Genomic DNA, 16118 nt, shown 5'->3' on the forward strand with positions numbered 1-16118 from the left:
GGCAAATGGGATAAAAGGACTAGCTAGAGGGCAATACACTTCTTTTTGTATAGATTTGACTTTTAGAACCATGTTACTGTTTTACATTCTTATAAAGAAATAAATAAGGAAAATTGAGGGGTGGCTCTCAAATGGAACACAACAGAAATATATAAGCCTAACTGTATTTCAGATAAATAACATAATCACACTGAAAGGGAAGAAGGGGTATGAACACACGCAAGTAATTTCCAAACATAGTATTCGAACTATAGATATACCTTTAGGTTAAAGACAAAAGGAACTATAAATAAATGTTAAACTCTACTTTGGTAGGTTTGTTTATTGCAGTGAGTTAACAATTCTGAAACTACTATTAGTAAATGCTAGGATTGAACAATAAGTAAATACATTGTGGATAACATAAAGCAGGTTTTTCAGACTTGGGGAAGGGGGTTAAAAATATGGAAAGAGGCTAGAATAATCCCTGTGCTATGGGGTTGGGAACTGGATAGAGACAAATACATACGAATTCGTGTGTGTGTGTGTTCGTGTGTGTGAGAGAGAGAGAGAAATTGAGAGATCAATAAATATACTGACCTATATTTATATCTGTAAACTTACACACATGTATATGTGTGTATATGTAACACATGTGTGTACGTGTGTGTATATGCATATATATATTTGTAAATATATGTTTCTTTTTTTTTCTTGAGACAGAGTTTCACCTTGTTAGGCTGGACTGCAAGGGCACGATCTCAGATCACTGCAACCTCCATCTCCTGAGTACAAGCGATCCTCCTGCCTCAGCCTCCCAAGTAGCTAGGATTATAGGCACGTGCCACCATGCCCAGCTAATTTTTGTATTATTGGTAGAGATGGGGGTTTTACCATGTTGGCCAGGCTGGTCTCCAACTCCTGACCTCAGGTGATCCACCTGCCTTGGCCTCCCAAACTGCTGGGATTATAGGTGTGAGCCACCACACCCGGCCTATGTTTTCTAGCTCTGTCTGCTAAGTGGGCCTATAAGCAATAATAGTCCCACAACAATGAGTACATTCGGCACCCAGATCTTAGCTTCTAAATAATATTCTCTGCCCAAAAGAATCAGAACTCCTTGGAGAAACAGCTGATTTCCAGGGTTGAGACTGGAAAAAGCAAGATGAACCTGGAAGATCTTATTTTGTCAAAAAGAAAGAACTTCGTTGGGCATCGTGGCCCATGCCTGTAATCCCAGCACTTTTGGGAGGCTAAGGCAGGAGGACTGCTGGAAGCCAGGAGTTGGAGACCAGCCTGGGTAATATAGTGAGACTCATCTCTATCTAAAAAAAGAGAAAGAAAGAAATAACTCAAAAAATGATGGGTGCATGTTAAAAGGACAAAAAAGCCAGCTTGAAGGGGCTTCCATTGGCTAACTTTGGGAAATTTTGAGCATCAAAACAATGAAAACAATGACAGTAACAAATTACACACCACTGGATAAAATAAGAATCCATGAGTATATATTGACATAAATAAATAATGAAAGAAGAAAGCAAGGGAAGGAGGGAAGAAAAAAAAGGGAGGGAGGGAAGGAAGGAAGACAAACTACAGAAAAGGAAAGAAGGTTGGTTTTTCTTTTTCCATAGAACATAAATGTTTTTTATGTAAAAGGAATGACAGAATTAGAAAAGCAGTTTTTGGCAACTATGATACTAATAATTGATTCAGTCATGAATTAACAATGGATGTTAAAACTAGTTGGTGAAAATTTGATGAAAAATAGGATATTTACATAGTCTCCAGTACCTCCCCATAAGATACTTAGTAATTACAAAGGGAAAATAGGAACCAGAGATCAAAGTTAACATCACCAGTAATGTCACATGCATCCTTATATGACACACTAATGTACCAAGGACACAGTATTACTTCTGTAGGATTCCTGCCAAAATTGTAAGACCTAACACTAATCAGGAAGAAGCCTCAGATAACCACAAACAGAAGGACAAAATATTCTACATTTATTCTACAATATAAATGACCTACACTCATAAAAAAAGTTAAGGTCATGAAAGATGATGGAAAGTTGAGAAACTGTTTCAAGTTGAAGAAATCTGAAGATACACAGCAACCAAATGCAATATGTAATACTGGACTGAATCCTGGACCTTCCTTCTTGGGGTTGCCAGGGATGGATGGTATGAGGATATAAAGGTCATTATTTGATCAACTGATGAAATTTTAATGGCGTGTGAGCTTGGATAGCAGTATTATATCAATGTTTGTTTGTTTGTTTGTCTGTTTGAGACAGAGTTTTGCTCTGTCACCCAGGCTGGAGGGCAATGGTGTGATCTTGGCTCACTGTAACCTCCACCTCCCGGGTTCAAGTGATTCTCATACCTCAGCCACTTGAATAGCTGGGATTACAGGCACTTGCCACCACGCCTGGCTACTTTTTGTAGTTTTAGTGGAGATGGGGTTTTGCCATGTTGGCCAGGCTGGTCTCCAACTCCTGGTCTCATGCAATCCGCCCACATCAGCCTCCCAAAGTGCTAGGATTACAGACATGAGCCACCACGCCCGACCTGTATCAATGTTAATTTCCTGGTGTTTATCATTGCTCCATGGTTATGTAAGATGCTGTCTTTTTTTTTTTGAAGATGTACACTGAAGTATTCAGGAATAAAGGAGTTTCATGTCTGGAACTTCCTCTCAAGATAAAAAAGGAATATTATTATGTATAATATATAGAATAAAATGATAAAGCAAATGTACAAAAATATTAACATTTGGGGACTCTAGGTGAGACGTATAAGAGAATAAAACTTTTCTATATATCTTAAATTATTTCAAAATAAAGTTTTAAAAAGAAAGGTATTTTAGATGTATGTATATATGTATCTTGAGACAGGGTCTCACTCTTTCACTCAGGCTCGAGTGCAGTGGTGCAGTTATAGCTCACTGAAGCCTCAAACTCTTGGGTTTAAGCGATTCTCCCACCTTGGCCTCCCAAAGCATCCAGTCGACCTTTATTTCTTAGTGTGTCCTATTTTTCAGGGACAAATAGATTTTGTATCACCCTATGGAAAAGTAAAAAGCTTCCACATGAGAATTCCCAGGCTCCTATGATATGCCTTATATTACCTCCCTGTCCACCAGTAAAAATCATACTTCCCTCTCACCCTTCTCTTCAGGTTTGGGGGAAAAAAATAGAAAGTTGGAAAAATCACTCCTCCTCACTGGCCGTTCCTTTCCATCTCCTTTAAGCTCCCAGATCAAATTTAATAGGCTTCATAGAGCTCTCTCATACCATTCTAATTAGAAATGTTCTAGAAACACTCTAAGTTCCTACAGCAATCTTTGCTTGGAAATATACTAGTTACTATATTCATGACATCTCTTATATCTTATACTGAAGTTTCTAATCATAATTTTAACTTTTTCTTTTTCTTTCACTACACTATAAGCCAAAAAACAAGGAACTTGGCTTACTTTTCTTTGTATGCCTCAGAGGACTTAATAAAGCAATATATATTTGCTGCTTTTACTTCAAGAATACTATCCTACATTTTCATAGTATTTTACTTTTTCAGGAAGCTCATTATATGTACTATACCATTTAATTTTCAAAATAACCCTATATCGCGCATTGCCATCTCCATTTTACAAAAGTAAACTAGGGATGAGAGTTCACTTGCTCAAAGTCGCAGACAGAGCATATATCAGAGCCCACATACAAATCAGAGTCATTCCTTGTATTTACTGGTCATATGACTGAAGGTAACCAAGTCACTGAAAGTAGCACAGGCGCATAAGGGATAGAAGCAAGAGCAGCATCTCTACTAAGCAGTTTCAAAATACATAGCCCAAATATACTGCTTAGAACAATTTACTAGTCTGTTTGCCTTCTCAACTCTGTAGGAAACTAATCAACATTGAGCAATACACATGGAGCTGAAATCACACTTCTCCACAGGTAAAAGACATTTATAGACTGCAAGAAGAACTCCTGAGAAGGACTGTCTTGAGTCTATTGCCTTATTTCTTAGGTTCCATACTCTTGCCATCCAATGAACTCTGAAAGCATTCACTACACAACCAGCATCCACCCTGCTCTTAGGGCTTACTTCTTGCTCTGCAATCCTTAATGCACTGTCCTGCCGGGCATCTCTGTCAGTCCTAGAGCTGGCTAGAGACTGAATTCGTTTGACCACCCTCTGTTCATACTCCTCCAGGCGTAGCCGGATGTTCTTCAACTCTGAAATGTACATCTTGGCCACAGTCTCCTCTTTGTCCTCTGTGAATGAACAAACACAAAAGACCAGTAAGTTCGACATTAGAGATAAGCAGATCTGATATCCTACTGACGAAAGCAAGGCTTTATTTAGGGAATCTTCTGCCTGATTCTACCTGATCCTAAATTTCACATATTGTATACTAATCTTTCAGAGTCCAAACATGTTACAGCCACAAGACAATGTGATAGGTTGATTAGCAGTAACAAACGAAATATCAACAGACCTCTTCTTCCATGATCTGATTTTGAGAATTCATCTATAAGTTCTTCTCTATCTCAAGTTCGTAGCAACTCAAATGGAAAAAAGCAGTGATGCTACTTTCTCATTTATATGAAGGGTTTCATAGCAACCCCTTGAAAGGCTCTCATTCTACTATTCTCTTTCCCTCTTCCCGGTGCACACACCATTCTCCATGGACTTCATCAGGTGCTGGAAGTGGGCTTTACAAGCTTCCACTTCCTCTTCCAAGCGCAAGCGATCAGCCACTGAGAACAGCACAGAGTCACGACTATCCTGCAGAAAGTCTTCACAGTGGGCCTGAAGATTCTTCATAATCTGATGACACTCCCCTGGTGCTGAGGATCGAAGCTAGAAAGAAAAAGCCAGAAGAAATTGCAACAGAATAAAAATATAACACTTTCTCTTTTCCTCCATTTTATTGAAGTAACATATATACAAAACAGTGCACAAACCATAATTGTAAACATGTGGATTTTTATAATTTGAATTCCTCCATTTAATCAGCATTCAGATTAAGAAGCAGAACATTACCAGCACCCCAGAAGCACCCTTTGTGCCCCACTGGACATAACTCTTGATAATTGTTCACAAGTATTCACCTACTACGTATTCTTATGCAAAAGACATGCTTGTCTTACAGAGTGAGAAAAAGCCTGCAACGTTCTACCCTTGCCAAGAAGACCAAAGATGTTACTTATTCTAATTAGGAGTTTCCTTTACCATTCAAATTGCTACTTCTAACTTGCAAGAACCTCAGGTCTCTAACTGTAAAATGGTATCCCTGAGTCCACTTTACTCCATTTGGGTGGGGAAAAGTCTCACAGTAAGGAAAAAAAGCTCCTTCTGAAAAAATCTTGCCAACAGAATGTGAGCCTGGGGTAAGGTTTTCACAATTACCTTTTCTAGGTTCCAGGTCTGTATAAGGTCAAGGTCTTTACGCAGATAGTTCCAAGATATAAGGCTTTTGGTGTTAACATGTAGCTGGTGCCAAAGGGCCATCACCTTCTGATAAGATTGTTCGACCCTAGAAATAACACAGAACTTGACTATTACCTTTGTAAGACTTCAGCTCCACATTAGAGATCTTCTAAGGAAAAATGTGATTGCCTTAGCAGAACTGAGCTTATACGTTGAGCAGAGAAAGGCAACAAGTCAAATACTAACATCCCAGGAATTTTTAGAACTAAATTAACTGAGGCTGGGCGTGGTGGCTCATGCTTGTAATCCCAGAACTTTTGGAGGCCAAGGTGGGAGGACTGCTTGAGCCCAGGAGTTCAAGACCAGCCTGGTTGACATAGTGAGACCTCATCTCTATTAAAAAACAACAACAACAACAACAAAACTAAACTACATTAATTAATTGGGATCTTCAACTTGGATTTGCTATAGCATTATGCATATTATGTTAGCACATATTTAGTAATTTCATAAATGTTACCTGGTTATAATACGATGATTACAAGCCAGAGAGAAGAAATAACCAGAGAGAACAATAATAGGGAAAGGCATAAACAACATCCCATCCAGAATTGTTGAAAAATGATTATATCAATGTTTACAAATTGATTTGCTGTGTTCCAAACATTTATAAAAATGCTAAAATACTGATAAGCTAATAGCAGTTTAAGAAATTCACCTGGTATATAAAAGAAAACTGCATGGCTCACGCCTGTAATCCCAGCACTTTGGGAGGCTGAGGCTGGTGGATCACCTGAGGTCGGGAGTTCAAGACCAGCCTGACCAACACAGACCACCAGGCTGACCAACAATTTTGTATTAAAAATACAAAAATTAGTCAGGTGTGGTGGTAGATGCCTGTAATCTCAGCTACTTGGGAGGCTGAGGCAGGAGAACTGCTTGAACCCGGGAGGTGGAGGTTGCAGTGAGCCGAGATCGTGCCATTGCACTCCAGCCTGGGCAACAATAGCACAACTCCATTTCAAGAAAAAAAAAAAAAAGAAAACTGCAGTATGAAGGGTTTGAGATTTTTTTTCCCCAAGCATCTCATGTCTAATTCAATCTTGATTTCAAGACTTACGAATACACAAATACACAGACACACTCTTTCTTACACACCCACCATGTTACCTTGAATTTCTTCAAGTTGAGAAAAACATGCAAGATATAAAGAACAGGATGGAAAACCAGAAGCCAGGACATCAGTTAAACAAGAGGCATTAAATCTGTAAGTTTAATCTTCCCTCTCTCCAAAAGTCCCACTAAAATTTCAGTAGAGTTGAAATTCAAAGTTCAGGAAATCTCAAAGAAGAATAAAAATATAAAAAAGCAACAACAACAACAACAATAAAGAAAATAAGAGAACATTAGAAAAGAAATAAGGTCAGTGCGGTGGCTCACGCCTGTAATCCCAGCACTTTGGGAGGCCGAGGCAGGCAGATCACGAGGTCAGAAGATAGAGACCATCCTAGCTAACATGGTGAAACCCCATCTCTACTAAAAATATAAAAAATTAGCTAGGTGTGGTGGCAGATGTCAGTAGTTCCAGCTACTCGGGAGGCTGAGGCAGGAGAATGGAGTGAACCCAAGAGGCAGAGCTTGTGGTTAGCCAAGACTGCGCCACTGCACTCCAGCCTGGGTGACACAGCGAGACTCCATCTCAAAAAAAAAAAGAAAAAAAAGAAATAATCCAGGCTGGGCGTGGTGGCTCATGCCTATAATTCCAGCACTTTGGGAGTCCAAGGTGGCAAATCACAAGGTCAGCAGTTCAAGACCAGCCTGACCAGCATGGTGAAACCCCGTCTCTACTAAAAGTACAAACATTAGCTGGGTGTGGTGGCGCATGCCTGTAAGTCCCAACTACTCGGGAGGCTGAGGCAGGAGAATTGCTTGAACCCAGGAGGCAGAGATTGCACAGAGCCAAGATTGCGCCACTGCACTTCAGCCTGGCTGACAGAGGGAGACTGTCTCAAATCGTCATCATCTTCATCATCATCATCATCATCATCCAAGAAAAAACTTCCTCAAACCTGAAAGCAAGTTTCTAGTTTGTGTTCATTAGCATAATGAATACAAAAAGACTCAAAGGTACAGCATCCCTTTTCAAGATTAGAGACAAAGAGAAGCATTTAAACACCTCCAGAGAAATAAAGATTTCTTTCAAAAGGTGAAAGTATCAAACTGTTCCGTATCATGATAGTGGTGAAGGATAAACAATTCTAAGCCTTTGTCAAAACCAATAGTACTGCTTATGACAAAAGATAAGTTTTACTATTATGTAAGCCTAAAAAAAAAAAAAAAAGAGAAAGAATGAAAATGGCACTATACATCTAAACAAGAAATCCTGAAAGTTAGAAAGCAATAGAGCAATGATTTCAAAGTTCAAAGTAAAAATAATTTCCAGTCTGGGCATGGTGGCTCACGCCTGTAATCCCAGCACTTTGGAAGGCTGAGGCAGGCAGACTACTTGAGGTCAGGAGTTCGAGACCAGCCTGGCCAACATGGTGAAATCCTGTCTTTACTAAAAATACAAAAATTAGCCGGGCATGGGGACATGCACCTGTGGTCCCAGCTACTTGGGAGGCTGAGGTAGGAGAATCACTTGAGCCCAGGAGGTGGCAGCTGCAGTGTGCTAAGATTGTGCACTCCACTCCAGCCTGGGCAACATATCAAGACTCTATCTTAATAATAATAATAATAATAATAATAATAATAATTTCCCAAAAAAATGTATCTTGTCAGTTAGAGGAAGAAGAAGACAAATATTTTCAGATATGAGGTCTCAAAAAATTTACCTCCTACTCAGCCTTTTTCAATAAGGCACTGGAGAGTGTAATCCACCAAACCAAGGAGTACACTAATAAATAAGACTTGGAATCTAGGAATCAGTGGGTCCAACATAGCGTGAAATATCACAGAGACAGGACCAAATCAGGCCTACAGAACAGGTACACCCACCCCCCCCCACACACACACACAAAAGATAGAATGGTCCAGAATAAATGTTTCCAAAAGAAAAATGAAAATTGCCTGTGGTGTTTGGCCATATTGGGAATCCTTTTACAGTAATGTAGGAGAGTTTGGGGACAACTAAGCAAAGTAAAAAACAAAACAATTACCCACTCCAAGGAAACAAAAATTATATAAGAAAGTAAATAAAACAGGGGTCAGGTGCAGTGGCTCATGCCTGTAAATAAAACAGGGGTCAGGTGCAGTGGCTCATGCCTGTAATCCCTGTACTCTGGGAGGCCGAGGCAGGTGGATCACTTGAGGTCAGGAGTTCGAGACCAGCCTGGCCAACATAATGAAACCCCGTCTCTACTAAAACTACAAAAATTAGCCAGTCGTGGTGGCACACTCCTGTAATCCCAGCTACTCAGGAGGCAGAGGTTGTAGTGAGCCCAAACTGTACCACTGCACTCCAGCCTGGGCGACAGAGGGAGACTCGGTCTCAAACCAAAAAAAAAAAAAAAGAAAGTAAATAAAATAATTTATTCGTAAATATATTCACTCACCTACTCATTCATTCTTTCATTCAACAACCAGTTATTGAATACCTGCTATGTGCTGGGAATGGTTCTAAGTGCTAAAGATACAGAAGTAAACAAAATGGACAAAAATCTCTAATAGGAGAGAATAAACAAACACATAATCTGTTAGGCAATATTAAGAGTTCTGAAGAAAAATAAAATGAGAAGAAGACAGAGAGTGGCATGCAGTGAGTGGGGATGGTGGTCCATGAGGGTTCTAAGATAAACTGAACAAAGTGAGGGAGTGAATCATGTAAATATCAGAGGCAAGCAGGAAGTCCAAAGGCCCCGAGGCAAGAATATGTGGTCTGTGTGTGAGAAACAGAGGAAAGACCAGAGTGACTGCAGCTAAGTACAAGCAAGGAGAGAGGCAGAGGATGAGTTCCGAGACAGAGACGTAAGGCACAGTCGCCTCACAATAGTCCCCTAGAGTACAATCTGGCTCAGCTTTAAACAATGCATGTACTAATAAAACAAAAAATATCAACTTAAACAAAAACTGTGACATAACTACATTTGGAAGATGAAAGAAGTGTATGCATATATGCATGTAGAGAAAGCTAAATGTTAATTTCCTAGAGTAAAAAGTTAATAGATAATTTCTGAAGTTGAAAACAAACAAGGAAATAGCAGGAAAAAATTACATTCAGAAATGTGGGTTTATAACCCAGCAAAATCTGCTGAAAACAGTTGACTCTGGAAAGTGGAACTTTGGGACAGGAGAGGTGATAGCTAATATTTATTATAATAAACTTTATAGTATAACCCAGCTTTCTAAAATATGTACATAAACATATATATATTTTATATATATAAAAAAATATGTATATATATATGTATTTTTTTTTTTTGAGACAGAGTCTCACTCTGTCACCCAGGCTGGAGTGCAGTGGCGCAATCTCGGCTTACTGCAACCTCCACACCCTGGGTTCAAGCAATTCTCCTGCCTCAGCCTCCTAAGTAGTTGGGACCACAATTGTGCACCACCATGCCAGGCTAATTGTCTGTATTTTTAGTAGAGACGGAGTTTCATCATGTTGCTCAGGCTGGTCTCGAACTCCTGACCTCAAGTAATCCAAAAACCTCAGCCTCTCAAAGTGCTGGGATTACAAGCATAAGCCACGGTGCCTGGCCCATAAATTACTTTAAAAAAAATTAAAGAAAATTTAGCTGCCATAAAAAAAAAAAAAAAAAAAAAAATTCGGAGTCTCAGGCAGAGAGAGTCATGGCAGGACAAGCATTTAGAAAGTTTCTTCCACTCAGGCCGGGTGCAGTGGCTCATGCCTGTAATCCCAGCACTTTGGGAGGCCGAGGCAGGTGGATCACGAGGTCAGGAGATCAAGACCATCCTGGCTAAAATGGTGAAATCCTGTCTCTACTAAAAATACAAAAACTTTAGCCGGGCATGGTGGTGGGCGCCTGTAGTCTCAGCTATTCAGGAGGCTGAGGCAGGAGAATGGCATGAACCCAGGAGGCGGAGCTTGCAATGAGCCGAGATCACACCACGGCACTCCAGCCTGGGCAACAGAGCAAGGCTCCATCTTAAAAAAAAAAAAAAAGTTTGAAAGGAGTGCTGCTGAAACTGTAACCAAAGGAGGCATTATGCGTCCAGAAAAATCTTAAGGAAAAGTATTTCAAGCAACAGTAGTTGCTGTTGGGTCAGGTTCTAAAGGAAAGGGTGGAGAGATTCAACCAGTTAGCATGAAAGTTGGAGATAAAGTTCTTCTCCCAGAATATGGAGGCACCAAAGTAGTTCTAGATGACAAGGATTATTTCCTATTTAAAGACGATGACATTCTTTGAAAGTACGTAGAATGAAATAAGTCACTATTGAAATGGCATCAACGTGAAGCTGGCCATTCCACTGAAGTTCTGAAATCTTTCATCATGTAAATAATTTCCATATCTCTCTTTTATAATAAACTAATGATAACTAATGACCCCCCCAAAAAATCAACCTTCTTTTTTTTTTTTTTGAGACGGAGTCTCCCTCTGTCGCTTAGGCTGGAGTGCAGTGGCGCAATCTCGGTTCAAGCGATTCTCCAATTCTACTGCCTCAGCCTCCCGAGTAGCTGGGATTACAGGCAACTGCCATCATGCCTGGCTTTTTTTTTTTTTAATGTATTTTTAGTAGAAACGGGGTTTCACCATGTTGGCCAGGCTGGTCTTGAACTCCTGACCTCAAATGATCTGCCTGCCTCGGCCTCCCAAAGTGCTGGGATTACAGGCATGCGCCACTCTGCCCAGCCCAATCTTTTTTTTTGGAGACAGAGTCTCGCTCTGTCGCCCAGGCGGCTGGAGTGCAGTGGTGTGATCTCAGCTGACTGCAAACTCCGCGTCCTGGGTTCAAGTGATTCTCATGCCTAAGTCTCCCGAGTAGCTGGGACTACAAGCATGCGCCACCACGTCCAGCTAATTTTTGTATTTTTAGTAGAGACGGGTTTTACCATGTTGGCCAGGCTGGTAAAAAAAAAATCAATCTTTTGAGAGTAAGCTATTTATAAGCAAGAGTTCTTTAAAAAAGAAATATCACTGAATATACTCTAGTTGAACAGAAATATTTATTGAAGATCTACTATGTGGCTGGCAGTAGGAGACTTGATATCTCCAATGAGAAGCCTCTCCCAGGAGGAACTTTACAACTGTGTGCAAGAAGATCACAAATGCACACTCATCCCTCCATTGGTTCACCGAGGCCAACAGCAGAGGTGGGTGTACCAGTGGCAGCTGAGCCAAGTTACCTGCTGGCCATCTCAATGGCATCCTTATTGGGTGGGGGAATGAGGAAGCAGACTGATGGCACCATTGCCTCATTCCCTGTGGGGCTGATCACTTTCCATTTGGTCCGCTGAGAATTATCTTCTAGCACACATTCATCATTTTTGCAAATAGTAATCTGAAGAGATAAATTTACCAGTTATTGCTAATGGATAAAGCAACAACCCATTATTACCTGGTGCCTCATCCCAAAACTATCAAAACCTTAAGAAAAAAATCTGCTTAAGAAAATTTCTGCTATCACTTAGTAAGGGCTTCTCATTTTTGCCAAAAGATAATGGGTATAAATCTACAACACAGGAAAAACTGTGACACCAAATAAATCAAGGAAACAAATATGTATTAAATACATGTTACATGTCAAGTAACCCAGAATATGAAAATTATAATAAGATTATAAAGGCTCAAGAGTGATCTCAGCACAAAAATCTACTAGAGTAAAAACTAATGGAACGCGAATAATCAAAACATTGTTTTTATGATATTTCCTCTCCCCCCTTCCTATACCACCCAAACCCCTGAAAACGTTTAAGCATTTTGGAATTATCAAGTCTTTCTCTTGAGAGACAAGTGATCAAGATTATTATCCCTAACTTATAGGCAGAAATATCGAGACACACAAAAGTGCAGTCCCATTTTTAAATTTTTATTTTTTTTCCATTTTTTAATTAATTCATTCTTTTGTATAATATGTATTTCTTGAGTGTCTACTCTGTGCTAGGACACTGGAGATAAAGACAGTATAATTGGCCAGGCACAGCAGCTCACATCTATAATCCCAGCACTTCTGAAGGCTAAGGTAGGCAGGCCGCTTGAACCCAGGAGTTCAAGACCAGCCTAGGTAACATAGTAAAACCTCATCTCTACAAAAAATACAAAAATTAGCTGGGTATAGTAGTGCATGCCTGTAGTCCCAGCTACTCGGGAGGCTGAGGTGGGAGGATCACCTGAGCCCGAGGAGGTCAAGGCTGCAGTGAGCCATGATAGTGCCACTGCACTCCAGCCTGGGCACAGAGTGGGACACTATCACAAAACATAAATAAATAAATAAAAAGGTACAGTGGTAAGCAGACAAACATAGTCTGTATTTCCACATATTCTGGTGGTGTATGTAGTTATAATACTGTGTGACAAATGCAATTTACCAGGGAATAAAGGATATGACCCAGTCTTGGCTAGAGGGGTAAAGACAGATTACTTAAGAACTTAAAGCCACCTTAAGGAGTTTAGGCTTTTTCCCAAGAGCAATGAGTAATTATTATAAGATTTAAGCATAGGATTGTAATTTAAAGAAAAAAAAAAAAAGGCTAAGCGCGGTGGCTCATGCCTGTAATCCCAGCACTTTGGGAGGCTGAGGTGGGCAGATCACGAGGTCAGGAGATCAAGAACATCCTGGCTAACATGGTGAAACCCCGTCTCTACTAAAGATACAAAAAATTAGCTGGGAGTGATGGCATATGCCTGTAGTCCCAGCTACTTGGGAGGCTGAGGCAGGAGAATTGCTTGAACCCAGGGAGCGGAGGTTGCAGTGAGCTGAGATGGTGCCACTGCATTCCAGCCTGGGCCACAGAGCAAGATTCCATCTCAAAAAAAAAAAAAAAAAAAAAGAACATGCTGGTGGTAGGATCCTTTGTGCACTAAATGGGGAGGCTGATACAATAATCCAAGTGAAATAAACTTATGCCTTTTATTTTTTCTGAGACAGGGTTTTACTCCTGTAACCCAGGCTGGGGTGCAAATGGCACGATCCTGGCTCACTGCAACCTCCGCTTCCTGGGCTCAAGCGATTCTTATAGAGACATAGTTTCACCATGTTGCCCAAGCTGGTCTCAAACTCCTGAGTTCAAGTGATCCACGCGCCTCGGCCTCCTAAAGCGCTGGAATTACAGGCATGAGCCACTGCACCCAGCTGCTTATGCTTTTAGGGAAATATTAGCAGGGACAGAAAAAGTATGTTTAAGGGATATTTACAAATTAGTACAAACTTGATGGTCCTATTAGCTGTGGAGGATAAGAGGGGTGGGTGAGTCAAGGATATCTCCCAGGTGCTACAAAGTACCATCTCTGTCAACACTTAGGCAACTGAGTAGATAATGATGCCAATCACTGAGGCAGGGAGCAGGTCAAGATTATAGGATTGAAGTTTTTAGTTTTTTTTTTTTAAATGATAGGAGAGATTTCAGCATGTTTAAATTTTAAAAACTCTGTAATTTGATCTTTCCTTATCATCATAACCCTAACTGAAGGCTTCCCTTCTTTCTTCCTTCCCTCTGTGTCCCAGAAGTACCCTTTCTACCTCCTCACCTCGATCTGCCGATAGTCACAGATGGCCTTAACAGAAATGGTGCTCTTTAACAAATGGTCTGGACTGCGTGGTTTTAGCTGAACAATGGTTTTTGATCTCCCGACAAGACTGGCAACGGAACTCTTGGACTGTATAAGCTGCTCCTTTTCATCCTACAAAATGAGAAGAAAAACAAAATGACATTAATGTTGCTACTCAGGGTGACTAAGTTAACAAAGAAAACTGAATACTCCACTCCCTCAGAGAATGTCATCTCTCAGTTAAGTAGGGATGGTTGGTGGAGCCATCTTAAAGACTTACACGAGGATAAAGAAAAAAGGAGAGAATGTTTCTGTCTTCTACCAAGTGCTTTTGCACTCAAACTTTGCAGCTTTCTCCCTGTGCCACTTTCTATGAACCATAAAGTCACATGCAAAAACCAAAATAAAAACAAATACTTCTAGCTTCCAAATACAGCTATATAGCTAATAAAAAATTTATCTAAACATGATTCAGAGAACATGAAAGTTAAAATCAATAATTGGTATATTATTATTAGTCAGTTTCTCACTGGTAGAAACCAGTTCTTCCCTTTTTGCTTAGGAGAAGCTAGTTATACTTATTTAAATTTTTAAAAATAATTTTATCTCCCAAGCTCTACTCTAAATATTTTATTCTCCTAAATTGAGTCAAGCTTTCTTGAGAAAGATCTTAGCTCTTCAACCAACAATGCTGTTGGTGAAGGTATCATGACAAATGATTTAGGGTTTACCTCTCAGTATTTGCTGTGCTATATTCACATAAATTTGATTGGTTAGAAAGAAGTATCATGCAAAATTGAAACTCTCAAATCTCTGCAAATCCAATAATCTTAAAAACGAATAAACTTCTTGTTAACAAAATTGGTAGTAAACCATTACCAATTCCATTAAAGAGTAAAAGATAAACTTTATCCATTAACCCAGATGTTTCAAGCCCATTTTGAGGTGTAAAAGTCTCCCCAGAAGATGGCTTTCTTAGGATGGATGTAGATGCGATGAGAGTAAAGAGTTAATAATGTTAGGAAATGCCATTAAAGAACTAAGAATATGCAAGTAAAGAAAAAGAAATGCTTAAATAAACTACCTGTGCCTGTCCCCGGGAGCATGATTGGAAGAAATACAACTTTAACTTATTAGTTAAGAAAGAGGAATGGAATATATCAGGGAGACAGCCACATTTCCATACTTGAGAGCTGGTCTACCCATTTCAGTTTCCTTGAAATAAGATGTCAATTTCTGTCTAACCCACAGCCAAACAGCTCAAGCTCCAGAGACCAAGTGCTCAGCGTGGTAAAAGTTCTGAAAAGAACCAGAAGCCAGGACAGATGCTCCCGAACCTGACGGACAAGCTGAGGAGCAGACCCAGGTGACTCCATGCCCCGATGACGCCGCCAACCCGATGACCCTGACCTGGAGAGGAGGGAACAGAGCAGCGACCCTCGAGAAGAGAAGATATGACAACCATTGCAGAGGAGTTACCCTACGACAGAAGGTACTCTGTGGGAGGGAGGAGATAATAGCCAAGGATTATATTCCTCCTTCATATTTGTAGTACCTCCGAGAGAGATATTTTATAGACAACATCTGAAAAGTCAGGTTTTCATCCTTCATTCCAAATTAAATTAACAGACTATTTGCCCAGGTGAATGTAAAACCACTCATAGGTTTACAATACCTGAAAGTGTAAAAAAATAAAAATAAAAAAACCTTATATTCACAAATGCTCAAATCTTACCCACTAAAAAAAAATGAACTGTTTTGGGTTATTCTAGTTCTCTTATTTAGACTTTTCTATTGAAATGCGAGGTTCCCCTTGCTTCTCACAAAGGAAAAGTAAGTTCCTTATTACATATACATTTCTATCTTAATTTGAGATGTAGCTTGAGCCTTGTCTTGCCAACTCTGTGTAATATACATTCACTAAACACAAGTAGTCTTTCTGCTAATTACCAGCACTCCTGAAGAAATAATTCATTGGAGAAAATGAATATAAAATTGATTTGAACTAAATACTGAATATAAAACT

The 16118-nt window shown here is 39.9% G+C and overlaps 1 protein-coding gene across 36 annotated transcripts in view; it reads right to left on the reverse strand.

Annotated features, from left to right (window-relative positions):
• Nucleotides 1-16118, reverse strand: part of LOC101867430 (microtubule actin crosslinking factor 1) — a 386272-nt gene that overhangs the window by 175368 nt on the left and 194786 nt on the right. For all 36 annotated transcript variants that reach the window (XM_074011478.1, XM_065533991.1, XM_074011506.1 and 33 more), the window contains 5 exons: nucleotides 14072-14224; nucleotides 11731-11885; nucleotides 5400-5526; nucleotides 4667-4850; nucleotides 4092-4261 (listed from right to left, as the gene is read on the reverse strand). In XM_074011478.1, coding sequence (XP_073867579.1) covers nucleotides 4092-4261; nucleotides 4667-4850; nucleotides 5400-5526; nucleotides 11731-11885; nucleotides 14072-14224 — 789 coding nt within the window. The remainder of the gene's footprint in view (nucleotides 1-4091; nucleotides 4262-4666; nucleotides 4851-5399; nucleotides 5527-11730; nucleotides 11886-14071; nucleotides 14225-16118) is intronic.

The sequence above is a fragment of the Macaca fascicularis genome, chromosome 1 (genome assembly GCF_037993035.2).
Source record: "Macaca fascicularis isolate 582-1 chromosome 1, T2T-MFA8v1.1".
NCBI lineage: Eukaryota > Metazoa > Chordata > Mammalia > Primates > Cercopithecidae > Macaca > Macaca fascicularis.